General features: G+C 41.7%; 1 protein-coding gene across 11 annotated transcripts in view; it reads left to right on the forward strand.

The window, feature by feature from the left end:
- rerea (arginine-glutamic acid dipeptide (RE) repeats a) overlaps positions 1-26,740 on the forward strand; it is a 708,059-nt gene that overhangs the window by 172,449 nt on the left and 508,870 nt on the right. For all 11 annotated transcript variants that reach the window (XM_072477931.1, XM_072477930.1, XM_072477934.1 and 8 more), the window contains one exon: positions 2,513-2,955. In XM_072477931.1, coding sequence (XP_072334032.1) covers positions 2,655-2,955 — 301 coding nt within the window. In that variant the 5' untranslated portion in view covers positions 2,513-2,654. The remainder of the gene's footprint in view (positions 1-2,512; positions 2,956-26,740) is intronic.

The raw sequence follows: 26,740 nt of genomic DNA on the forward strand, positions 1-26,740 counted from the left end.
TGCCAAACCCTTGCCCATTGACTTAAACAATTTATATCCTTCTGCAGACTGTGTCCTCTGCACATTTGGCTCTACCATTCATCTTAGTGTCACCTGTGAACTTTGACACATTATACTTGGTCCCCAAATGCAGATCATCTATGTAAATTGTGAACAATTGTGGACCCAACGCTGATCCCCGAGGCACACCACTAGCCACTGATCGCCAACCAGAAAAACACACAATTATCCCCACTCTTTGCTTTTGTCAGTTAACCAATCCTCTCTCCATGTCAATACATTACCCGTAAAACCATGTGCCTTTATCTCACGCATCAAGCCTTTTGTGCGGCACTTTGTCAAATGTTTCCTGGAAATCGAGATACACCACATACCGACCGGTTCCCCATTGTTCACCGCGCTCATAATGTCCTCAAAGAATTCCACTAAATTAGTCAAACATGACCTGCCTTTCATGTACAAATTAGCCCAAAAGCAAAAAATTTCTACAGAATGAGTCAGAGGTTGTTTAACTGCGTAAATTCTAATTACTGTTGAATCTGTGGACTTGATTAGAATATATATTGTGCCGTATCCACTAATGCCAGAACCAGTTGTAATGACCCCAGTGGTTGAATAATCCACTGATTTTCATTGTCAAAGCTCACGCATTTAATAGAAAGTTCATTGAAGCCTGGAGGATGCCCATGAAGCATGGAACAGCATCCCAGTTGGAACCATTGGGGACAAATTGGGAGTAAAATTGCAAGGAGAGGGAAACCAGATCACTGGCTTAATTGTGTTGCATTAAGATATTACATCTGCTGATCTACCTCTGCATTTGATTTTAATAAATCTTTAGATTCCACTATATTGTCAGTATTTCAGCTCCAGAAAACTTTTAAAAAATCAGTACAGGCAGTATTCATTAGCTGCAATGTTCTCAAAAGGCGTATAGGCTGTTGCTATAACATCGGGTGCGAAGGATCCCAGAGACCTCCCATTACACAGGCTTACACAAACCAGAATGTCGTGTTCAACCTGAAACCCCCCTGCTATTTTAGTCATAGTATGGCAGGTATCCAGTTAGTTCCTTCATTGGAAGTACTAGGACAACTTTTTGACACCATTAAAAAGGAGTGCTCATTTATAATGAATGAAATGAAAATCACTTATTGTCACAAGTAGGCTTCAAATGAAGTTACTGTGAAAAGCCCCTTTTATATACTGCCCTGTTGCATCGCTTAGTAAAGCCCAAAAGCACTTAAGATATTAAGAATTACTATGGAATTGAGGTCACCGCTATGCAGATGAATGTGACAACCATTTTGTGCTCCAGAATATCTGACAAATAGCAATGAGATGAGTAGTTAATCTAGTTTTGGTGATGTTGGTTTGAGGGCAGAAAGATGCTCAGGCCTCTGGAGAATTTTCTGTTCCTCTTCAAAAAGTACCATCGGATCGTGGCAGCACGGTGGCACAGTGGTTCGCATTGCTGCCTCACGGCGCCGAGGTCCCAGGTTCGATCCCGGTTCTGGGTCACTGTCCGTGTGCAGTTTGCACATTCTCCCCGTGTCTGCGTGAGTTTTGCCCCCACAACCCAAAGATGTGCAGGTTAGGTGGATTGGCCGCGCTAAATTGCCCCTTAATTGGAAAAAATAATTGGGTACTCTAACTTTATTTAAAAAAAAAGACAGGACCATAGGATCTTCAAAGCACACCTGAAATACTGAAATAGGCAGATAGAGTCTTTTTTTTAACTTGTCCTCAGAAGGGCGGCCTCTGTGACAGTGCAGTGCACCGTTTAAGTTTCAACTTGGTCCACACACTGAAGGCCCGGAATGAGGCTTGAACTCATGGCTTAATGACTTAAATGAGCATGCTATCAAGCTGACTGACAATAGGTGACAGTGCAACGCTATTAGCCTGTAATAAAATCTGAGCATCGTGAAACAGATCAGAGGGAATTCATCACTGGTTATTAGGTTGATACCATCATTTTGTCCCCGCCTATTCTGAGTGGCAGATTACTAAATCATGTTTAGGTGAAGGTTATTAGAATTTGGCAAGGATGTACATTTTTAATCTATAATGATCAGTATTGTTATTAGCAACAGTGAAGTTTGATTGCTATGGGAATATGCTGGTTGGTGTGCAAGCACATTTATAAAGAAATACAAGAACACAACTTTGGTCCTTTATTCTGCGGCGGTCCTAATCTTTGTCATAGTTGAAGCTGAAGCCATTATCAATAGAGAGGATGGAAAACGTAAGTGGTATCTTGGGATCGTCCAGTTGTTTACCTGGATGATCTCTATCTTGATAGTTTTTATTTGGGTTGAGGTGAAAATGACGAGTTCCATTTGGCAAGCCCTGTGTCATCGTGATGGGTAGTACTTCAATCCTTTTCTTCACTTGCTCTTTCTTTCCCGACCTCCTTCAGCAAATCAAAGTGGATAGGCGCTTATTTGGAACATACTGTTTTGTGAATATAATTTTGTAATCTGTTCCTGTTTTGTTTCTTTTTTTCCAGTTACTAACATTTTGGGGTTGTTGGAGTGGCTGGATTTTTTCTGGAATTGAGCATTAAATTCAGAAGACTGAAGCCCAGGCTGACTGTCTACCTTTCACGGAGGCCAAGCCGTGAGAGGACAGAGGAAGGAACGTGGCGAATCATGACAGCAGATAAAGAGAAAGATCGCGATCGGGACAAGGAGAGAGATAGAAGGGAGAAACGAGAGAATGAACATTCCAGGCCACGTCGCAGCTGCACTTTGGAAGGAGGTGCTAAGAATTATGCAGAAAGTGACCACACTGAAGACGAAGAAAATGACAAAGACAGTGCCACTAATGAGGAAGCTGGGAAAAAGTCAAAAATAAAGAAACCACCGAAAAAGAAATCGCGTTATGAGAGAGCGGAGACGGGTGATATAACTTCATTTGTAACAGAGGATGATGTTATCTACAGGCCTGGAGGCAAGTAGTACTTCATGATTGATTTTTTTGGGGATAATGTTGAAAAGACAGTAATGGGTGTCAAGATTACAAGGTAGCATTCTTGTTGTGAGGTTCCGATGATGTCATGAACTTCAAGTATAACTTAAGCCATCTTTAATGGTCACTTAAGCTGCAATTTCAGATTATGGCCTTGAAATCACTTGGTAGCTCCTTGCTTCTCTCTTTCTCCTGTCAGTAATACGGTATTGTGATGACACCGCCTCCATGCAGTTAACCTTACCAAAGGTTGAACCTTAATTATTTGTAGTTTATTAAAATATTTTGCAGTTTGATTCTAAGAAAATATTGCAGTAAATGGTAAAAGGTAAGGTTGCCACAGTCCCAGATGACCATAGGTTGGTTTCCCTTTTGAGGGGGAGAGCTGACTGGTGATGATTTAACCTGCGGATCACCACACCTCAGGCGAGGGGCAAGGTTTTGAAGGCAGGGTCTTCATAAATAACCTCATCCAGTACAGGAATTGAACCCGCGCTGCTGGATTGGCTCTGCATCACGAACCAGCTGTCTGGCCAAGTGAGCTAAACCGGCCCCGATACTTGCAATAGACGATAACTTAAATGAAAACTCAATTTTGGAATGTTTTTGTGCCCAGTAATCATAAAATAGAATGTAGTAAATAGCCATTTGACATTCTCATCAGTATATCAGAAAATCCCACTACCTCAACATATTTTCTGCATGGGGCATGCTAAAGAATTTTGGGCCCGAAGCCAGATTGAGTACATACACTCAGCATGTTAATTTTTAATCCTGAATCCTAAAGAGGATTGAGATTTTACTTTGGGTTTAAACAGGAAGTTTTTCACACATCAATGTAATTCCTTGTCTGCATGAACATTTCTCTCTCCCCATCTACCTCCATGTTTCAGCACTGATCAAGTTATTGTGGGGCCATATATTGCTGTTGCAAATTGGTAGTTTGACCATTTTAAATTCATTATGGTGAATTTTGCACTGGTTCAGATGAGATATTAATTGAGCTCAATGACAGCCAGTGTCCATGTTAGAAATTGTGAAGTTAATACAGCATAGCTAGATCCATTGCTGCCAGAACACGATTGCTTAACACCAATTTCAGAATGCTTTTGATATGTGAATGTTATAACTATCTAGCTGTTTACCCGTATGTCTTCTCCATGTGTAAATACCACCTGTGCTGAGCTGTGGATTTATATCAGGAGGAGTAAGGGGTCAAAATTATTTGAATACTTTGTTTTTCTAGTTTTGTTCTCTTTGTCCTTGCCCAAAACTATTTCCCCGAGATAGGAAAGGGAGAACAGATACTCTCCAGGAGCTCCCTTTCATAATATGCATGCCTAGAAAATTTGACTGTGGGGAAACATCACAGCTGAGCATGATTGATTAATTCCCCAATGTCGACATACCTGCTCTTTTCAGCAAGGATCACTGGATTATGGGTCAGCAGTGGGAACACTGGCTGATTTACTTCTTGGACACCTGGGCTGTCTGTAATGTTTCTAAAGTCAAGGTGGGGGGAAAGACGATATACCGTACAGTTACTTTTTAGGAACCATTTTTAATCATGTTAAGCATAGTTTATGCTTAAAATAAGCCTTGTTAATCTGCAGATTTCAAGTTTTTTTCACAGGAACAGATGCATTGTAATTAGAAGCTGCCGGTTTTGGTCTCTTTGATATGACTTCTAATCTTTAACATTAACACCACCTGTACATGGGTGGTACTGAAATTTAATTGAGTAGCAGTTTGAAAGCTATCAGTTAACACAACAAATTAAACAACCCTCATCTTTTAATTTTAATTTCCTACCATAGCTTTCATTTTTCTAGCACATTTTAACTTGGGCAATCTCTCGGTTAATGTAAAAATCAAGTGCTTTGCAAATGGTTGCAATATTATAACTTCGTGAAATCATGTTGTTTATTGTAATGCAACAACAAAATATTGTGATGCTGCCTTTCTGTACCTGTTGATGTATCCTAATGCTGGTCGAACATCACCATTGCCACCTCTGTTTTTTGAGATATGCTGATTATGTGGTGAACCACAGCAGAGTGCTGTGGTGGTCAGCACCGGTGACTACCAGTAATGGCAAATGGAAATGCCACGGTCAAATAATGCTCAAATTGGAAGAAGTGCAAAAACCTAAAGCTGATGTATCTTTGCCTGCGCTCACGTGATTGTTTGGACGATTCAGTATTTTCTGTTACTTCTCTTGATAGCTCACTCTTCTGAAGGCAGCAGCACTGTAGTATAAGGTAACTTAGTTCCCTGCCTTTTGTAGAAAAAATGCCTAGACAGATATAGTGCTGTGGGCAGCAAAGGAAAATCACTTTTACCACTTCACCAATCAAGATGTCCCAAACCACATGGCACTGTATGGGTGCAAGAACATCTTCGGCTGGTGGAATACTGGATGATCTTAATATTGAGTAGTATGCGCCAGCTACCGCCCCGTTAGAGTGGTCAGGAATGAACTGTTTTCATATTTTCACCAGCTTATTTTCATTCCTATTATCTTTGATTTTAGTCCATTTGCACTGATTTGAAGTTGCAAATTATTCCAGTAGGAACCAGTTCTCTAGAAGTAACATGAAGGGAGTTGTCATCTGGCATTGGGAAGCATTGAGGCGATGAACAAAACAATTAATTGCAGCAGCGGGTCACCATCCTAGAACTTTCTCTTGTTTATCTCATTCTGCACCAACTTTATCAGTAGTTTTTGGGCCCTTTTAACACTTTTGAAGTTTGGGACATTTACTTTTGAGAATTTGGGCTAGTTCATTTGAATATTCCTTTGAGTATAAATTTGCCATTTATTCCGGGTGTTGTTCTCTGATCTCTTCCTTGCTACCCATCACTTTGGGCCTGCATTCAGTGCACTCATTGCAGTTTCTGAGTAGGCACAGGCTTTGAGTTTTGGCTGCATCTAGAATCTTTGCCAGATTCTAGTGACTAGTGTTTTGACTCCTTCAATATCTCTATTTGAAAGTTTGTATCGGTGTAGTTGTCATCCTCTCCATAGCTGGTGTCCCTCCTCAACTCTCCTTGACATTGACTGTTCAGGTACTTCTCATTCCCAGAGGGATGATGTACCCCAGTGCTGTCATTTGGCTTACTTCGTATTCTGGTATTAATATGCTCATATGGAAAAACAGGATTGAAACCAGAATGCTTTAATGTTCTGGTGTGATTTTTCTTCTTCAATTCATCAACACAAAATGTCCCAACACCAGTGCTTCACTTTGGTGTTGAACAGCTTGGAAAACACTCTCTGCAGCCTAAATCCACATTTGGAAAGATACAATCAATGTTTGATCACTCCCGTTATTATTTGCAGTAAATGGACTGTACAGAAATGTCACAAGTCCTCCATTACATGTTACTGAAATTATGCCGTCAGCGGAACAGGTATCACTAAATCATTAACCAATCCACTGCTAGCTGGTTGACTGGTTGGACCTTTTCAAGGACTCCCTGTTAAAGGCACTATTGTGATAACATAAACTAGCCTCATTGACATGGCCTTCTTCTACAGCTTGAACTGAATGGAAGATTGTGCCTTTGTACTTCTTTCCAAACAGCCTGTGCTGGCCCACTGCAGTGGTTTTGGGGTGTCCTGAATTTAAAGAATGAGTAAGCGCTGACAAGATAAGTGATAAATCTGTTGCTTAGGAAACTTTCATCCACAGGAATGCTTCTACAAATTACTATTGTCAAGCATATACAGAATGCATACCCTCCATGTACCAGGGAAAGAAAATATAAATCATAGATACTGACATTTTCAACATCTAATACACAAATTATATGTCACAGACAGTTTCAGTATTTCCAGATGTAGCAGTCCATGCAGTGCTGTTATTTTTTTCATGCCTCACGTGTTTTCTCTTAGCCTGTCATGCTGAATAACTATTTCCCTTTGAGGAACAAGCCAAAACATGCTAAGGATTTTGGGGTTCTTCCATCCCTCAGATCAATAGTCCTTCACCTCTTGCCTTCTGGAGTAACAGAAGTACCATAAAAGGAAATTATACGTGACTTTGAAGAGGACTGATTTTGTAAACTGCACACCACATCTTCTATGCTAATTCTCCACCGTTTGAAAATGATCCCTGGCATCGGAGTTGTTGGCAGATCTCCCTTGGCGTCAGTTTTGGTGGATCAAAGGATACACATTTTATAACAATAGGGATGTTATGCTATGTAGTACATGATGCATAATGAGTACTGATTTGCAGTGATGGAGGAAGCTGCTCCATCAAATCAATTCATCAACGATTGTAAAAGTGTTTGAGAGCTTGTGACATTTAGAGGAAGTGTGTGCCTTTTGGGTTTTGGAAATAGTGAGATAATCATGAGGAAAGGAAGACAGTGGAGCTTTAGATTTCCTGGTTTCCATTTTAAAATCGGGCTATTTGTTTGAATAACGATTATAACATTAAAAAAAAATGTAAATAACTGTGAAATGTTTTAAGATTCCGCAGTATATGCCTGATGTATTTTGCGGCTGAACTGTCACCACTGAAGTAAACCAAATAATGAATGACAACAACTAAAATGTATTTTGTCAAAGAAAAATAAATACACGCAACATTCTAATAATGGACCAATGTGTACATGTCTAGACCCTAATTCACCAGGAACTGTTTTGCTCTATCCCAGAATTTGCTTTGACATATTTAAAATGCGCACCCATTCATTCATCAGTACCTAAATCTTTAGTTTTCTGTGCCATTTGAAACGTAAAATGGAAACATGGAGGGCTATTTGCAGTTTAGTCATGTTCCAGTCCTTTTCGGCTCAGCCCTCCAAACCATTAAGATGTCAGACGTATCAAAAGACTGAAAATATTTAATCGCATAACGTAGATAAGATGCCATCTAGCTACACAAGATGTCATACATCACATTGTTGCAAACAAGAACACTCTTGTTTAGTTTTATTCATTGCCTTTAGTAATTTAAAGTTTGGATGAAGTCTGTGCTATTAAGATACCCCAGGGGTTAACATAATGAAGCTATTCTTTAGTGTAGCTAATATGGTATTTAAATATGTCATGCTCACATTTTTATTTTGGTAATAATACAAGCCTACGCATATGATCTCTTCTGTTTAAACTATTTTCGTGATTATTGGGTGATGTTGTTTTGCTGAACATGGCTGGTTCTTTTGTGATGATGTAGTTCAGGTCGTGGTGGTACAATTTGAATGCTGTAATTCAGCAAATTCCAGGAACTATAATTACTCTGTGTAATTTTACCCAGTGATTCTGCAGGAACCAATTTGAAGCCAGCTTCAAGTTGCATTATTCCTTAGATATTTTACTAAACATTTCTAAACTGAAGTGATTTCTGTTTTAAAAAAAAATAAAAAATAAATCTCATTGTTTCATCTGTTTGACTGCTGGCTTTTGATGGTTTAATATAACTTGTGCATCTGACTCGAAGATCAAAGATTTGCCTTGTTTCTCTTCTCATTTTGTGGATTTCTATAAATATGCTATCAGCTATTCTTCTCACAAATACTGGTTATTTTCAGAATTCCTTGACCTCTTTGCTCGGTGGGATAACCGGGCGGAACTGGAGATGACTATAACCAGAATGCACAGCTCACAACTCTGACCCGGGTGGTTTCTGGACCCAATGAGAGTTGGGTAAAATTTAATTTGAATATTCACAGATTTGTTCAGGCCAACTGCAACTACGATCAGGCAATGTGATAGTTAACTCTTCATTCCTACATCTCCGAGCAAGGGACAGAATTCTGGGTTTTGGTGCTGCATTTGTCCCGGAATGAGGGGACACTGACATAAAAGATATGAATGCAAGCGAGTTAGCATCGAGAGAGGAGAGACTTTCAAAGATTGTAGGTTGTGGAATGCAGAACTGGAGTTGATGATTGAACAATGTCGAATTGCAGAATAGGCTGTACAGGCAGTTGAAGGAGAGGGGGAGTAAAAGTGAAATGGGGACAGGGTGTGCGCATGAGATTCAACAACAACGCAGACTGGTTGAATCGAACAGCCTATTTTCATGTTGTAATTTCAGTGCAATTCTTTGAGGAAGACAAAAGATGACGCGCCTTTTCCTTTGGTCAGATTAGCTACATTATTTGACAGGCTTGGTCGAACATCAAAGTTATGATGTGGAGATGCCGGCGTTGGATTGGGGTGAGCACAGTCCGAAGTCTTACAACACTAGGTTAAAGTCTAACATGTTTGTTTCAATTCACTAGCTTTCGGAGCACTGCTCCTTCCTCCGGCGAATCACCTGAGGAAGGAGCAGCGCTCCGAAAACTAGTGAATCGAAACAAACCTGTTGGACATTAACCTGGTGTTGTAAGACTTATCAAGGTTATGACTAGTGACTTGGGAGTTCAGACTTCTTGAGGATTTTCACTTTCCTTCCAGCTTCGTGCCACCACTACTTTTGTATATATTGAATCAAATGTAGTTATGGACCTGAACGTTTGCAATTGAAGGTAGTTTTCTTTTTCTTTTTTTAAAAAAAAAAAGTAAATTTAGAAAACCCAATTCTATTTTTTCCAAAATAAGTTGCAATTTTAGCGTGGCCAATCCACCTACCCTGCCACTTCATTGGGTTGTGGAGGTGAGACCCATGCAGAAACTGGGAGAAGCTGCAAACTCCACATGGTCAGTGACCCGAGGCTGGGATCGAACCCGGGTCCTCGGCGCCATGCGGCAGCAGTGCTAACCACTGCACCCCGTGCTGCCCCAGGTAGTTTTGTTTTTAGAGAGTAGATAAGAAACTTGGCTGTGAAGATGTTTCTTGGGAAAACAAATACCATTCTAACCTTAATAGGCTACCTGTATTATCATCAACAATAAAAATGCTACTTTTGATGACATTTAGCACGCAATTAAAGACTAAAGTGCTGAGATGCAGCCATTGGCTGGACTCTATTCTTCTTGGGTGTAAATCAGGCTTATCGGCCTTTTTGCTCAGGGGACCATGTTTGGATATTTTCCTCACTCAAGGGACCAATAAGCAAATTTCGGAAAGATGAGGTTTGGCACAATAAACAGATTTCAAAAAAATGCTGAGGATTTAAGGAACAAAACAATTGCTGAACAAATGTAAAGCAATATCATACCAATAAATTGTTGAGTTAAAAAAGAGTAAGCAATAAAAATGACCAGAATGTTGGAGGGTCAGTATATGTGGGTGGGAGTGTGTGTGTGTGGTGTCACGCGCTCTCTCTCTCTCTCTCTCTCTCTCTCTCTCTCTCTCTCTCTCTCTCTCTCTCTCTCTCTCTCCCCCCCCCCCCCCCCCCTCTCTCGCTGTCTTGCTCTCTCCCAGGCTCCAGCCCCAATACAGTTTGGCCCCCACAGCTCCAGACCTGACATATCTTTGCTTCTTTCACACACCAGTCTTCCCTGTTTGACCAATCAGAGACTGTTTTTCTCTCCCTCATTTGCTGTTGATATGCTCACTGGTCAGCTGAGGAGCAGTTTCTGATTGTAGGAGCAACCCCAAGCAGAATCGTAGAATTCCTGCAGTGCAGAAGGAGGCATTTCAGCACATCCAAGTCTGCACCGACCCTCTGAATGAGCACCCTACCTCGGCCCATTCCCCTACCCTATCCCCATAACCCAACCTAACCATTGGACACTAAGGGGAAATTTAGCATGGCCAATCCAGCATGGACTGTGGGAGGAAATCGGAGTACCCGAAGGAAACCCACGCAGACACGGGGAGAATGTGCAATCTCCCCATAGACAGTCACCCAAGGTCGGAATCGAACCAGGCCGCCTGGAGCTGTGAGCGAGCAGTGCTAACCACTGTGCTGCAATCTTGCATTAAAACTCAGCGAATTGACAAAAATTTTGAAAGCTCCCTCCGGGGGCCACAAACCTTGGACCGCAATCGAGCCTGGTCTAAATGGAGAAATGTTGTTGAGCTCTCTTCATCCATTATTCCAGGTTGGACACAGAGTCCATAATGGAGCATCATTATCCAAATGTGAATCAGTAGGGTCTGTTCTATAAATAAACAAAGGCATGTATATTTACATTCTGTGATTTTACAAATAATCTTTACTTTTTCAGAAATACTTTTAAGCCTTTGAAAAATGACCCAAAATAAAAATCTGTTATCAACGGATGCATTCTTCAATGGAAGTTGGAACTGGTCCAGTTGAGCTACTGTTCTGTATTTTCCATCTATGAGTTAGCATACAGTCCAATGAAGGACATGGAGCAGTACCCATCCACATGTTTAATACGATGGTGACCATGATACTATTGTTGATTTTTGTAAAAACTCATCTTAATGTCCTTTAGGCAGGGAGATCTGCCAACCTTACATGGTCTCGTCTACATGTGCTCTGAAAAGGTCGGGCAAGTCGCTCTGTTCAAGGGCGTTTGGGGATGAGCAACAGTTGCCGTGCCAAGAATAAATAAAATAAATCATAAATTGTGCTCGCAGATAGCACTGCGTTTATAACTTTTGTGACTTATGATCAACACAGAAGATATCAAAACTAAAATCTGATGCAGAGTTTAGAATAACATGAAGCCAAAAGAAAAATGTCTGAAATGATTTAAAACTAGATAAGAAGGAAGATTGGGAAATTAGCGCAAGAGGACAAAATACACCATTTAATAAATAAGTTGCAAAAGTTTGAAGGACATGAGAGATTTTTTGACATTATTTTTGTAAGCCAAATATTGTACACATGCACACACATGCACACTATCCAGATAGTATTCCATAGGCATTAACTGAATCAATGGGAGAATTCATCGGAGTATTTTGAAAATATATTGGTAATTAATGTGATGATCATTAAGATGCTGTTTTTGCCTGTTAACTGAATCTATCTGTATCACTTGCATCCTCCTCTCAGCTAATTTTCCCAACAAACTTTGTATCATCAGCAAACTTGACTACATTTCAGACTCAGTGATGATTGTGACTAGATGCTTATGGTGCCACACTGGTTACCGCCTGCTAACCTGAAAATGACCTGTTTATTCCTGTTCTTTTCTGTCTGATAATTCTCAATCTACATGAATATCTTCACCCGAATCCTTTGAGCCCTCTATGGCACCTTATGAAATGCTTTTTGAAAATCCATTTAAAAAAAAAAATAATGCATGTGCAGGCACTCTAGGCAAACCCATTTTCTAGATAACCAAACAAAGCGCGGCAAGGTAATTTACGGTGAATAACTAACATTTATGTCATTCAAACTGATTCACAGTTAATTGCTTTTAAATAGAATCTATTTTGTTGCTTTTTTAACCCAGTCATAATGGCACACGAGGCCATTCAGCCCATCTGATTCATGCCAGTTCTCTGTAGAGCAGTCCAGTCAGGCCCATTCCTGCCCTCTACTCCATAGCTCTGCAAATTAATATCCTCAAGTGACCATTTAATTTATTTTTGAAATCGTTCATTGTCTCTGATTGTACTGGAATTTAATATATTAAAAAAGTGAGGTGATACATTTGGCTGAAGGGATAGGGAAAGGCAATGTGGACTAAACGCCGCAGTTTTAAAGATTGCGCAGGGATAGGGGACCTGCAGGCACACATGCATCGGTCTTCGAATGTAGCAGGACATATTGAGAGAGCAGTTTGGAAATAATATGGGATCTTGGACTTCATAAATAGAGGTATCGAGTACAAATGCAAGGAGGTTATGCTGAACTGCTGTAGCGCTCTGGTCAGACTAGCTAGAGTATTACATCCAGGCCTGGTGTCACTGGTTCGGAAGGATGTGAAGGTCCTTGAGAGGTTGCAGAAGAGCCGTGCCAGAATCGTTCCAAGGGGAGGTTAGGGTTGTGGGTGTAGGGTTGGGTTGGAGAATCTGGCCTTGTTTTACTCTGGGCAAAGCAAGTTGTGGGATGATTTGAGAGATGTCAAAATTATAACCGGTTTAGTCAAGGTACACAAAGCTTTGTACAGTGTACTAACTCCCTTCGTATGTAAGAGAAGTGACTAAATGATTTGTTTTCCTGTTACATTTGTGGAATAAAATTGCAGCTAGCTGCTTTATAGTTATCCACAATACATTGCAAATTATTAAGCCATTCGAATTTAATTTACTGTAACTTAAAGGCAGCCTGTTTCAGCACTGTCAAAATCTGGGTTGCTTCCAACAGCACGTGGCAAAAATAATATAAATAGTATCACCAGCCGCGTTCACCATCTGAAGCACAGATCAAGCCACTAATAACTGCTGTGAATTTCCACGCTGAAATAAACCAACTAAAAAAGAACAATATCGGTGTTTGTAAAACCGTGATTCTTACATTCCCACCCTCTTCAAGTCTTTTTTATTCATATAATGTGAGCATCGCTGGCTAGGCCAGCATTTATTGCCCATCTTGAATTGCCCTTGAAATTGAACTGATGCAGTCCATGTGGTGTAAGTACACCGGTTGTGCTGTTAGGGAGGGAGTCCCAGGATTTTGACACTGTGATGGTGAAGGGATGGTAATAAATGTCCACGTTGGGTTGGTGTGTGGCTTGGAGTGGAACTTGTAGGTGATGGCATTTCTATGCATCTGCTGTCCCTGTCCTTCTAGATGGTAGAGGCCGCGAGTGTGGAAGGTGCTGTCAAAGGAACCTTAGCGAGTTGCTGCCCTGCATCTTGTAGATGGTACACACTGCTGCCACTGTGGGTCGGTGTTGGAGGGAGTGAATGCTGAAGGTGCTGGGTAGGGTGCCAATCAGGTTGCTTTGTCCTGGGTGGTGTTGAGCTTCTTGTGTTGTTGGAGCTGCACTCATCCAAGCAAGTGGAGAATATTCCATTACACTCCTTGGGCAGTAATGTGGTGAGCTACTCCACAGAATTCCCAGCCTGTGACCGTCTTTTGTCGCCTCAGTATTTCTATGTCTTGTACGATTCAGTTCCTGGTCAATGGTAACCCCCAGGGTGTTGATAGCAGGGGATTCAGCCATGGTAATCCATTGAATGTTAAGAGGTGATGATTAGACTCTCTCTTAATGGAGGAGGTCATTGCCTGGCCCTTGCGGGTTACTGACTGCTACTTGTCAACCCAAACCTGAATGTCATCCAGGCGTTGTTGCGTGTGGACACGAGCTGCTTCAGTATTTGAGTTGCAAATGGTGCTGAACAGCGTGAAATCATCAGCAACTACCCCAACTTCTGAACTTATGTTGGGGGGAAGGCCATTGAAGCAGCTGGAGATGGTTGGACCTAGGGCACTACTCTGAGGAACTTCTGCAACAATATCCCAGGACTGAGGTGACTGACCTCCAACAACCATAACCATCTCCCTTTAACCTAGGTATGACTCCGACCAGTGGCGAGATGACCCGATTCCCATTTTCTCCAGTTTTGCTAGGGCACCTTGATGCCATACGCGATCAAATGCTGCTTTGATGTCAAGGGCAGTCACTCTCACCTCATCTCTTGAGTTCAACTGTTTTGTCCATGTTTGGACTGGGCCTGCCATGCTTTCTACATTACAACAGTGAGGACACTTCAAAAGCACTTCATTGGTTATTAAACACTTCGGGACTTCTTTGTTTAATTTGAAACATATCTAGCTATTTAATAAAACAGAAATTCCTCTTCTCCTGAGAAATAGTTGTACTTATTAGTTGCACCCAAAAGCAATACATAGAGCAATTTAATTTATAATAATCGTTATTGTCACAAGTAGGCTTACATTAACACTGCAACGAAGTTACTGTGAAAAGCCTCTAGTCACCACATTCCGGCGCCTGTTCGGGTACACTGAGGGAGAATTCAGAATGTCCAAATTACCTAACAAGCGCGTCTTTTGGGACTTGTGGGAGGAAATTGGAGCACCCGGAGGAACCCACACAGACACTGGGAGAACTTGCAGACGCCGCACAGATAGTGACCCAAGCCGGGAATTGAACCTGGGACCCTGGCGCTGTGAAGCAACAGTGCTAACCACTGTGTTACCGTGCCACCCATTTAAAATGCTATGCTACTTCCAGATCATGTGCAACACATACAGCGGCATGGTGGCACAGTGGTTAGCACATCTGCCTCACAGCACCAGATGCCTGGGTTCAATTCCACCCTTGGATGACTGTGTGGAGTTTGCATGTTCTCCCCAAGTCTATTTGGGTTTCCTCCCACAGTCAAAAGATGTGCAGGTTAGGTGGGGTTATGGGGATAGGGTGGGGTGGGGGGGGGAGGGGGTGGGGGGTGAGTGGAGGGAGTGGGCCCAGGTACTCTTTCGGAGGGTCGGTACAGACTCAATGGGCCGAATGGCCTCCTTCTGCACTGTGGGGATTCTATGGTATTCTGCCATGTCATTGTTTCACCATTTTGTCAAAGTACATTGATGCTTTCACTCCCCACAGCAAACCTTTACAGTCACATTTCTTGATTGGCTTGAAGAAAAATAGCAGCTAATCAAAACTGAAGGTGGGGAACATTGGAATCGAAGTGAGGAAGGTAGATTGGAAACTTAACGGTGAAGAATTACGAACAAAACACCCAAACCTGGATGATCAATCAAGTGAACTTGGAGAATGAGGCGTTGTCTTATTGTGCTTCTTAAAAATATACCACCCTTTTTTGAATTCCACCGTTCATATTGCTACTTAAAGGCCTCAGCCGCTCCATGAAGCCTTGGCTTGCACTTGTTATTTTTGTCCAGACCTGTGACCCCATGAAATTTTTAAAGGGCCTCACATTCCCAGCATGTCTCAAAAGTACTTCACAGCTAATGAATAGCTTTCAAAGTGTGTTTTTCTGTCCCCAAACGTGGTTGCCAATTTGTGCAAAGCCAATTGTTATCTGAAGAGAGGGCTGCCGTTTTCAGTGTTCCCAATGTGCATCTGTAGAATTTAGTCTGGTGCAGTGTTTCTCGTCAGTCTAAGTATTGCAAAATTATTTGTTTTTAAAAAAGCTAAAGAACATATATGAAATTTTATTCAGGTGAAATTAAAATAATATTTTGAAGGATAGCCACAAACTAGAGTCAAGGACGGGCAAAATGAAATACACAAAGATACATTGCACGGCTGACCATACTTATTGTTCATTAATCAAACAAAAGATGCCATAGATGTGCAGCCAGTTATTTTTCTAGTAACATGGTGACTGTGTGCAATAATATTTTAGTTTGTACAGTTGGTGGAAATGATTTTAATTCAACTGGACAGTGAATTTGAGTCGGGTCACAGCTAATCCTTTGAACAAAAGTTGATAACTTAATTTGTTTTAAACTTCAAGAAAACATGTCAGACTAAACGAGAGACAGACAAGGTGCTATTGTTTTGTAGAGCTGCTGCGATTCGAAAACCCTGCAAGATATTTAACGTGCTTCGGTATATTAACCCGAGATAAAATGTAATCTGTTCCTTGGGTTTCCGATTCCAAAGAAAAATGTTGCTCGGTCATTCCTGGGCTTGTTTGTGATTGATGAAGAGATTATTCATTTACATGGGATGTTGGGTGCAAGACTTTTCGCAGAAGTTCAAAAATTTCTAACTGAAATCGGCTAATTGAAAATGAAATCAAATCGTCCGTCTGGAGTTTGCATGTTCTCCCCGTGTCTGCGTGGGTTTCACCCCCACAACCCAAAGATGTGCAGGGTAGGTGGATTGAACACGCTAAATTGCCCCTTAATTGGAAAAAAATAATTGGGTACTCTAAATTTATAAGAAAAGACATGTAAATGAAAGCAGCTGTTGTTATTATTGCAGCGAGGTAAAGACACTCGGATGGTTACCTGTGCAACTCTTTATTTAAAAAAATTTAGAGTACCCAATTCATTTTTTTCCAATTAAGGGGCAATTTAGCATGGCCAATCCACCTACCCTGCACATCTTTGGGTTGTGGGGGAAAAACCCACGCAAACACGGGGAGAATGTGCAAACTCCACACGGTCAGTGACCCAGAGCCGGGATTGAACCTGGGACCTCGGTGCTGTGAGACTGCAGTGCTAACCACTGCGCCATCGTGTTGCCTATCTGTGCACTCTAATATTTAACAAATAATATTATTTCAGGAATCAACCAAAAGATAACGCGATCAGCAGTTGCAGAGATCTATTGGAAACTGCTGGACCTTGGGCTCCCCTGCAAGTGCTGCCAAACCACATAACATTCTTGTGTCCCCCACACCAAGCTTCCAAAACCCACACCCCCTACCCCAGTAACGGCAAACACATCAGGGCAGTTGCCCCCGAATGGCCACAGCTCAAAATCTCACTCCCTCTAAATCCCGGAAACAGGTTTTGACATTTTATTCGTATTTCCAAATCCTCCCCCGCGGCCTTGCCCCTCCCTAACTTTGTAACCTCCACCAACCTTGAGGCATTTCTCAGCTCTTCCAATTGTGGCCTCTCGTGCATCCTAATTTTCTTTGGCAGCTGTGCCTTCAGCTGACATGCTGGGATTCTCACTTTTTACTATTAACTACTCTACTAGTCCTTTTCTCCTTTGAGAGTCCTGTTAATCTATCTCTTTGATTTCAACATGCGAAAGACATAAATGCAAGATGCTGTCGCAATGTCAGTCTTGCCCTTTTGCATTTTTTAATGTTACATACGTACATACGTGCAGTTCACATATAGTGAGCCTGGTAATTTACATTTGTTTTGTCCTGACGTCCAGGTGCCCCCCACTGCCACACTTCATCTGTCAATTGGGAAGACAGGCCACTTCTTCAGCTGACACATATGATGGCGCCTTTTAACAGCTTGTTTTACCTTTGCTGTGTGGTGCTCCATCTAGTGGTCTTACCAAGAAACTACAAAATCTGTCCGATTTGGCATTCATGTAAAATGTGAGTGTAGACCACAGCAGCACTTGATTAGCAAACATGGTGCATTTTATTTTAGCCTATTTACTTGATAGATTGCATTTGAAACTGAGGGCGGGTAAGAGAAGCTTTAAAATAATCGTAGCGATATTGTTTGGATTCAGTCGCAGACATGGTGTTCATTTATCTGTTGTTTTTTTCAGCATCGTTATTCTGCATTAACTGCTGGATTAAAAATAGTTTCTAAATTTAGTATGTCACATTCTGTGATGCATTACCACGCTGTGTGAGTTGTGAGTAATGATTAAAACATTACTTTCTTTCCTTTTAACTTGCCACACTGCAAAACCAGATTTACTGTCATGATGTGACAGAATGTCAAAACAAACTATATTGCCATGATGTTACATATTATTTCAAGAAAATCAAAGTCAGAATAAAAATATGGACAAGTGCAGTAGGATCTTATTTCACAATAACATGTCAACAGGAAATGCATTGCTACCATGGCATTTATCAGTACCTGTTTATTAGTAGTTCTCATTTTCACCGCCCAACAAATTATTGAATCTAAATTATTCCTGATATGAAACGGGTTTTTCTCAATCAGGAAGATGACAGGATGAAAAACTGTTGCTGTCCAGGAAAACCTTGCATATATACAGAACTTTGTGGTTAAGTAGCAATCCGTTTGGGACCATTGAGAATGAATCGGTTTGAAGATCCTGACCTTTCTTTGATATCTTCTAATTTACGCAATAGGGTAGTTAATATATATATACTGACATTGATTCTTTGCATTGCTGGTCAATGTCATCACATAAACAAAATGTTTTTTTTAAATGCCCAGCAGGCAAGCAAAAACCCCCAAAACCTTAATTACTCAATTCTAAATGTCAAGGGCAGACACACTTCAAAGTACCAGTAATATACTTTGAAGTGCCATAAAAGGACAACAAAGTGAGCCATGTATTATGTTTTATAAAGCAACTATTAATAAAATTTGCAGATAGTGCATTCCTTCCAAATGGGAACACAAGAATTCACTAAATTTCTATGCGTTCACATTTAAATACATAATAGTAAATGTACCCAAGGGGAACGATGCTTTGAAGCTGTCCATTGCTTTATGTTTGTGTTAGCATTGTACTTGGTCTGCTGCATGAATTGATTTTATGAAATTGCTTTTCATACTTGAGTGTTCCTTGGTCTTACGTCATAGAACATAGAACAGTATAGCACAGAACAGGCCCTTCGGCCCTCTATGTTGTGTCGAGCATTGTCCGAAACCAAGTTCAAGTTATCATAGAACATAGAATGCCCTCGACAGGGCAGCACGGTAGCACAAGTGGATAGCATTGTGGCTTCACAGCGCCAGGCCCCCCCCCCCCCCCCCCCCCCACCCCCCCCCCCACCCCCCCCCCCCCCACAGTGCCAGGCCCCCCCCCCCCCCCACAGTCCAAAGACGTGCAGGTTAGGCGGATTGGCCTTGATAAATTGCCCTTAGTGACCAAAAAAGGTTAGATGGTGTTATTGGGTTATGGGGGTGGGGGTGGGGGCTTGGGTGGGTTGGTGCAGACTCGATGGGCCGGATGGCCTCTTTCTGCACTGTATGTTCTATGTATATCATATTTTTAAAAATGGGGGCTTCTATTGCCCTTTAAATGACACTTCAAACACGCTTCACTGTATTTTCAGATACATTTTAACAGTGTGTTTTGTGTTGACATTTCTGCTTCCGAGTTGGACTTTGGAGGGGAAAGTAATTAGGAAGGCAAATGGAATGTTGCCCTGTATTGGCAATGGGAATGGAGTATAAAAGTGAAGACATTTTGCAACAACTATACGAGACATTGGTGCAACCACACCTGGAGTACAGTGTACAGTGTTGGTGGCCTTACTTAAATGGGGATGTACTTGCATTGGAAGTAGTTCAAAGAAGGTTCACCAGGTTGATTTCTAGGATGAAAGTGTTTTCATACGAGGAAAGGTAGAGCAGTTTGGTACTATACTGATTGAAGCTCCTAAGAGAATGAAAGGTGATCTTATTAAAAGATGCAAGATTCTGAGGGGGCTCGACAGAGTGGATGCTGAGGATGGTTCCCTTTTTGGGGAAGAGGGGGGAAGGAGAGAAGAAGGTATGATAGAAGCCTGTCAGTAAATGTCGACCCTAAACTAATAATACAGCTATGTTTGGATGTATTTCTAGAGATTTCATCACAGCCTCCTACCTCGAGCCATTCCACCTCGCCTCCCTCAATGATCCACATTCTAGGCATGCTGCAGCCTTCCACACCAATTGGAAAGGGAACTGACCCGTTGTTACTCTTAAGATTAATCTCAACTGTTCAGGAAACAGCTTTTTCCATCCGCACCCCACCATTTCCAATATTTTTTATATCTAATGAATTAAAACACCAGAGACAGCTCCCTATTCTTCAAAATAGTGCCACTGGATCTTTTAGCATCCAGACTCCGGTTAAAGTCCCACCTGAAAGAAGACATCTCTGAGAATATCTCAGCACTCAGTACCACACTGGGGTGTCAACCTTGATTTTTGGGCTGAAGCCTCAGAAGTGTGACAAGAAAATGATCACGTCATGTTGGTTAAAGCTTCGATGATTTTTCAGGTGGGTTGCTTGCGTCTGTGGCCTGGAAATTAGTCTTCAGGTCCTGGAGAATCGAGGACAACCCTGGAGAGTTGGTAACCCTAGCAATGGCGTGGGTTTATCCCCAAAATGTGAATTAGGCATATTGATAGAATAGAACAGAGAAAAGCTCTCTAAAGTGAATATTATGCTTGACCTGGTAATGCTTGTTATAAGACACTAAGCACTCGACCTGCAAAATTGTTTCGTTAGCAAAACATTGATAACCTGGGTATTACTGGGCATGAAGACTTGTTGCTTCAGTAGTTTTCAAACTAATTTCTCATTGTCTTCAAGCTTGACTGTTTTTCACGGTCCTTTGGTTTACTTATGAATTGAAAACATTAAGGACCATTTATGCATTGCACCTTGAATTCGAATGCCATTACTTGAATACTAATTTACTATCTCTCATACAGATATCGCCAGATTTTTTTGAAATCGAGCCCTGCAATGTATTTTCTGTAACATGACGTGATTCCTCACAAAATTAATTGGGCAGTCCTGAATGCCATTCTAAAACATATTTCTCCACATTAATTCTAAAGTATAACCCAAGAAACTCGCGCTCCCTGTGTAATGAGTTAATGAAAATAATTAACTCTCAAAATCTATGTGAAGCATAGATTTAAAATTGTTTTTACCGATTGGTCCCCTTAATAGCTGAGTGATTGCATCTTTTGGTGTGGTGTGTAGCTGTGGGCTGTGCAGAATTCAACAAAATAATCAGGAGCAACAATGAGGTTACTGTGATTGACTTCAGCACCTCAGCTAGGTGCTTGAGGGCAGGGCGGTAAATTAGGGTTCTTGCCCCTGGATCCTAGTTAGTGATCTCCATGGCAAAGAACCTAGATGGATGTCAGGTGAGGATAGGATTGCTGTCAGCTGTGATGCCCACTTGCAGTTGAATAACTTTCCAAAATCCGCACCATGGTTAATTTATGGAAAATTCGTAAGATTTATACCGTATAGAAATTGTTGCTGTAAATGGAATATATTACGGTATGAATCACTGCCCTTAGGAGAAATAGGAACAAAATTGGTAAAGGAAGGTGCAGAGGTTAACATAATACAAAGGACAAAAGAGCTGAATGTTCTTGTGAGGTGAGAATGACTGCCCTTGACATCAAGGCAGCATTTGTTCGTATGTGGCATTAAGGAGCCCTAGCTGAACTGGAATCAAGGGGAAAAGTTTCCACTGGTTGGAGTCATACCTGGCACAAAGGAAGATGGTTTTGGTGGTTGGAGGTCAATCATCTCCACTCCAGGACATCACTGCAGGAGTTCCTCAGGGTAGTGTCCTAGGCCCAGCCATCTTCAGCTGCTTCAATAACCGTCCTTCCATCATAAGGTCAGAAGTGGGAATGTTTGCAGATGACTGCACAATGTTCAGCACCACCCGCGACGACTCAGATAATGAAACAGTCCGTGTCCAAATGCAGCAAGGCCTGGACAATATCCAGGCTTGGTTGGCAAGTGGCAAGTTACATTTGCGCCACACAAATGCCAGGCAATGATCATCTCCCACAAGAGAATCCTCCACAATCAATATCCTGGTGGGTTACCATCCATCAGAAACTGAACTGGCCAAGTCATATTAATACTGTGGCTACCAAGGCAGGTCAAAGGTTAGGAATCCTACAGCGAGTAACTCGCCGCCTGACCTCCCAAAGACTGTCCACCATTTACAAGGCACGGGTCAGGAGTGTAATGGAATACTCTCCACTTGCCTGGATGAGTGCAGCTCCAACAACACTCCAGAAGCTCAACACCATCCAGGACAAAGCAGCCCGCTTGATTGCTCCTCCTTCCATAAACATTAAAACCCTCCACAGCCGACGAACATAGGCAGCTGTGTGTACAAGATGCACTGCAGTAACTCACCAAGGATCTTTAGATAGCACCTTCAAAACCCATGACCACTACCATCTAGAACAGGGTTTTTCCAAACTCTGGGTCGCGCGTGGATGTCGGAAGGGTCATGGAGCGATCAGTTTTAAGAATGCTGGCCGCAGGCAGTCCCCGGTTGCTTGAGGTGTTTGAGGGGGAGGACGGCGCGAGGTTGGGCTATGTGCTGGTCACTGCGCGTAGAGTGGTGTTGTGGTGCGGGATGGGGGGGGTGGGGTGGGGGGAGAGAATGGGCTGACGGGTGGGCGCGATGCTAACAGTGGTGGCCCCAGCTTGGAGCTCCGCTCCATTGCTTGTCCTTTGCGCGCTGTTCGGCTCGTATTCCGCCACCTGCAGCTACTTGGTCATTCCGTTCAACGACCAGGACAACATCCGTTTGCACTCCCACGATTGTAAGTACTGGTCAGGTAGTGGTCTGTGACTGGGGTAGATACAGTGAGAGGAAGCCAGGCCAGGTTTCTCGAGATACTGATTAAACAAGGCCAGTTAATAGGGCTGACACAGGTGAACATTGGAAGAAACCCACAGTCATCACTTTGTGTTGACACTCTCTGGAAATCAGGACGTCGGTGCTTTTGGTGAGAATGGCACAGGAGGTGGTTTGGATAGTGCAATGCAGTGGAACTAGTACGAAATAGAGTGACACTGTGTGTTTGACAAGTTGCTTCATCTTCTTTAAAGTCGTAGTTTGTAAAATAAAAACAAGATTGTACTTTTTTCTATAATTGGTTAAATTTCTAAAGACATGGGAATATATTAAACAAAGTTTGTGTGTAAATTTAAGGATGTACATGGCCAACTGAAGTTGTTTCAATTTTTAGCAGTAAGAAATCATAAATTTGGAAAAATTGGGTATTAGAAATAAAGCTTCGAAGTTTAATAAAAAAGAATGTCGGCCGTGACTGGCCTTTAAATATGAACGATGAGTCTTTCCACCAGAGGCAGCGGCAGAGAGAAGGTCATGCACCTGGCACGTCAATGCTTTGGATGCAAAAATCATAGAGGTGAGGTTCTTCCATTTTGCAGCTGCCAGCAAGCAAGCAACAGGACTGTGTGAAGAACTGAATATGGGTCATTTTGTAATAAGGTAGAGAGGGCCAAAGATACAAACAGCCAAGTATCTCACAACTAAATCTGCTGGATAGAGCTTCGCAGAAGAGTCCACGGTAGGATACCAGCAGTGCTGGTGTGAGCTGTATCCCAAGCTCCAGGGCCTCTGGTGAACAAACAATTAAGAAGAAATAGAAATCGGGAACAAATCAGTATAAAGATGATTTCTTGAGGTATGGCTGTAATTGTGCCAATGCAAAATCAGGATGCAAAGCCCGTGTGTGTTGTATGCAGGGAAGTACTGACAAATGTAAAACCCTCATCTGCAAAGGCATTTGAAGACTAAGCATGGCGAGTTCGAGGACAAACCTCTTGATTTTTATTCAAAGCATGCAGCAAGAACTTAAATCGTCAGCTGAAGTCCTTAGCAGAAATGCAACATTGAATGATGAAGCAAGAGAGATCGTGAGGACCAAGCAGGCTCACCTTCCGCATTAAAGGTAAACAATAATGGTGTATCGTGAAGGTTGGCCGCGTGGGTCACTAATGTCAGCCGACATCTTGCGAACGTCGGCCGGCATGGGTCCCGAAGGTCCGCCGGTTGGTAAAAGTGGGCCCAGGAAAAACAAAGTTTGAAAAACACTGATCTAGAAGGACAAGAACGGCAGATACCTGGGAACCTCGCCACTTGGAGGTTCCTCTCTAAGTCACTCACCCCCGACTTGTAAATATATCGCCATTCCTTCAGTGTCGCTGGGCAAAATCATGGAACTCCCTCCCTCGCAGCACAGTGGGTGTACCTACACCTCAAGGACTGCAGTGGTTCAGGAAGGCAACTCACTACTACCTTCTGAAGGGCAACTAGGGATGTGCAATGCATGCTGGCCTAACCAGCGACGGCCACATCCCGTAAATTAATCTTTTAAAAAAGGTGATGATACTTTAGAAATTTGGTCTTCTGTGGTATTCAATTACATTTTGATTGATTCTTACAACATTATCTATCATTGAGTTTGTCAAGCTTTATGTGTTGGTGCATCATGTCCTTCCTAATGTAAACAACATAAATAATGTGAATGCTTCAATTTGAAATAAAAACGCAAAATGTGGAAAGGACTCCGGTCAAACAGCTCATGTGACTTTTGGGACAGAAGGTACAAGATTTAAGCAAATCGAGTAATTCCAGCCTGTTTAAGGAAGAAGTTATTTCAAGTGCTGTTTACAATTGCCTATCATAAATGCAGAAATGCTGTGAATTCCAGTTGGTTGAAGCAAAGGTGCACAACACTATGAACCAGTGTAATGTCTGCACAAATGTCAGCCCTCAACTGTTTTGTGACTGTGGCTCATTTCTTTGGAGACTTGAAATTCACTTTCCTTTATGTAGTAGAACAAATAGTCACGTATTGCGAAGACTCCTACTGTGAGGTGAAATTCTAATTCCGATTGCATTTTGTTGATTTAATTTGGGCCTAGGCCTTGTCTTGGGGCGAACATTGAAGCAAAACGCAGGAATTCTAACACTTTTTCTCAATTAGTAAATTTTGTTAGGCTTGTATATTTTACACCATGGAGTATCAGAGCATTTCATCAGTAAATAAACATGATCAGTGCTTGTTGTTGCCCCAAAGAAATACACTGCCTTCTAGCCAAACACTGTATGCCAGTGAGAGTAGCCATGACCTCCAGCTCAAAGAACTTTGCATCCAAGAATATTTAGTCACCGTAGATAAAAACTAAAAGGAAGGTAGTGGGAGGTAGCAATGAAGGAAGGAAAGATATGGAATAAAAATACTTAAGAGAAAATACTCGGAATTTGAGCAGATAACGATTGATATAAATTGGATAGAATGCACTTCATTGATCCAAATATATTAATTAACCCTCCAGCAGAAACAACACGCTGATTTAAAAAAAAATAGTTCTTAGACAGACAGAAACTTGATGTTGTATTTACTGTGTGCAGCTATTGCTCCATGTGCATGCCAGTATTAAAGGAAAATAATGTCATCAGGGATGAGCTTTGTCAAACAGCCCACACTGCAACATAATTCATTAGCTACCGTCACATTTGGATGTCAGTTTTATTTCCCTCTTGATATGAGGGTCCCCGGCAATGTGCTCGGCAAGAGCTGGTATTAGCTGAGCAGCCAAATAGTTTGCTCATTGCTAACCGTATGAGAGGAAGAATGGACATGTTTATCACTGTAAAAGCAGCTGGTTGCCGTTTTGTGCGCTGCTTAAGGTATCCTTATATTTCAACGTGTTTTTTTTTTCTTGATTTCCTGGCAAACATTGTACCATGCAGCAGGTCACATGATACAGCGATAAGCTAAAAATGGTTGAATGCTGCTAAGAAATCTGCTGGCCGAGTCACGGGAAGGCCCTTCGTGAACATATGTTGTTAGGAGAGGATTTTTGACTGTTGAAGAAAGGATTAGCTGTAATCAGAAACTCCAGTTTTGGCATTGTTGTGTGATCACACTGAAAATGCTTCCTTTTATGGTCTACAAAGCACACAAACCATTATGCTATTAACGGACATCTTTAACGGTGAATGCAAGATGACGAGCAAACCTAGCTTGTAAGATATGTAAATGTAAACTTTTTAAAATTTGCATTATAAAATGATGGGAGAGTGGATTAATATGAGATGTAAATTTCAGGGAACAGTTATAGAATTTTAAAATAACAGGGCAATCATTGAGCGGTTGTTTTCCCTAGCTGCAGTCACAGGATAAAGGATTGATAATTTATGACTGAGATGAGAAATTTCTTCGCTAAGAACATTGTGAATCTTTGGAAATATCCACCCCAAAGGGCTGTGGACGCTCCATCTTGAGCATATTCAAAGCTAGAAAAGTATTTGGTCTCTCACAGAACGGAGGGATACGAGGAGTGGGGGAAAATTAAGTTGCGACAGAAGATCAACCATGATCAAATTGAATGATGGACCAGGCTCGAGGGCCATAAATAAATAAATAAGTACTCGCTTATTGTCACAAGTAGGCTTCAATGAAGTTACTGTGAAAAGCCCCTAGTCGCCACTCTCCGACGCCTGTTCGGGGAGGCCGGTACGGGAATTGAACCCGCGCTGCTGGCCTTATTCTGCATTACAGGCCAGCTGTTTAGCCTACTGTGCTAAACCAGCCCCGATCCATAGAGTCTACTCTAAATATTATGTTTTTATGCAGGGTGTCTTTTGACTGGAATGCCGCAGATAGAAGTGAATGTAGTGTAGTTTGCAGACCATGTATGTTGCAGTTAGTTTGATTTTTGTGCACAAATTATTTTTGACACATCAATGCAATTAATAGTTTGTCATCACAGTAAAAAAACATTAAAAATGTTATTGAAGTTGAAGTATCTCATCAGCAGTTTTCCAATTGAATGTTACTCCGTTGATCAGGG

Source organism: Scyliorhinus torazame, chromosome 16, assembly GCF_047496885.1.
Source record: "Scyliorhinus torazame isolate Kashiwa2021f chromosome 16, sScyTor2.1, whole genome shotgun sequence".
Taxonomy (NCBI): Eukaryota; Metazoa; Chordata; class Chondrichthyes; order Carcharhiniformes; family Scyliorhinidae; genus Scyliorhinus; species Scyliorhinus torazame.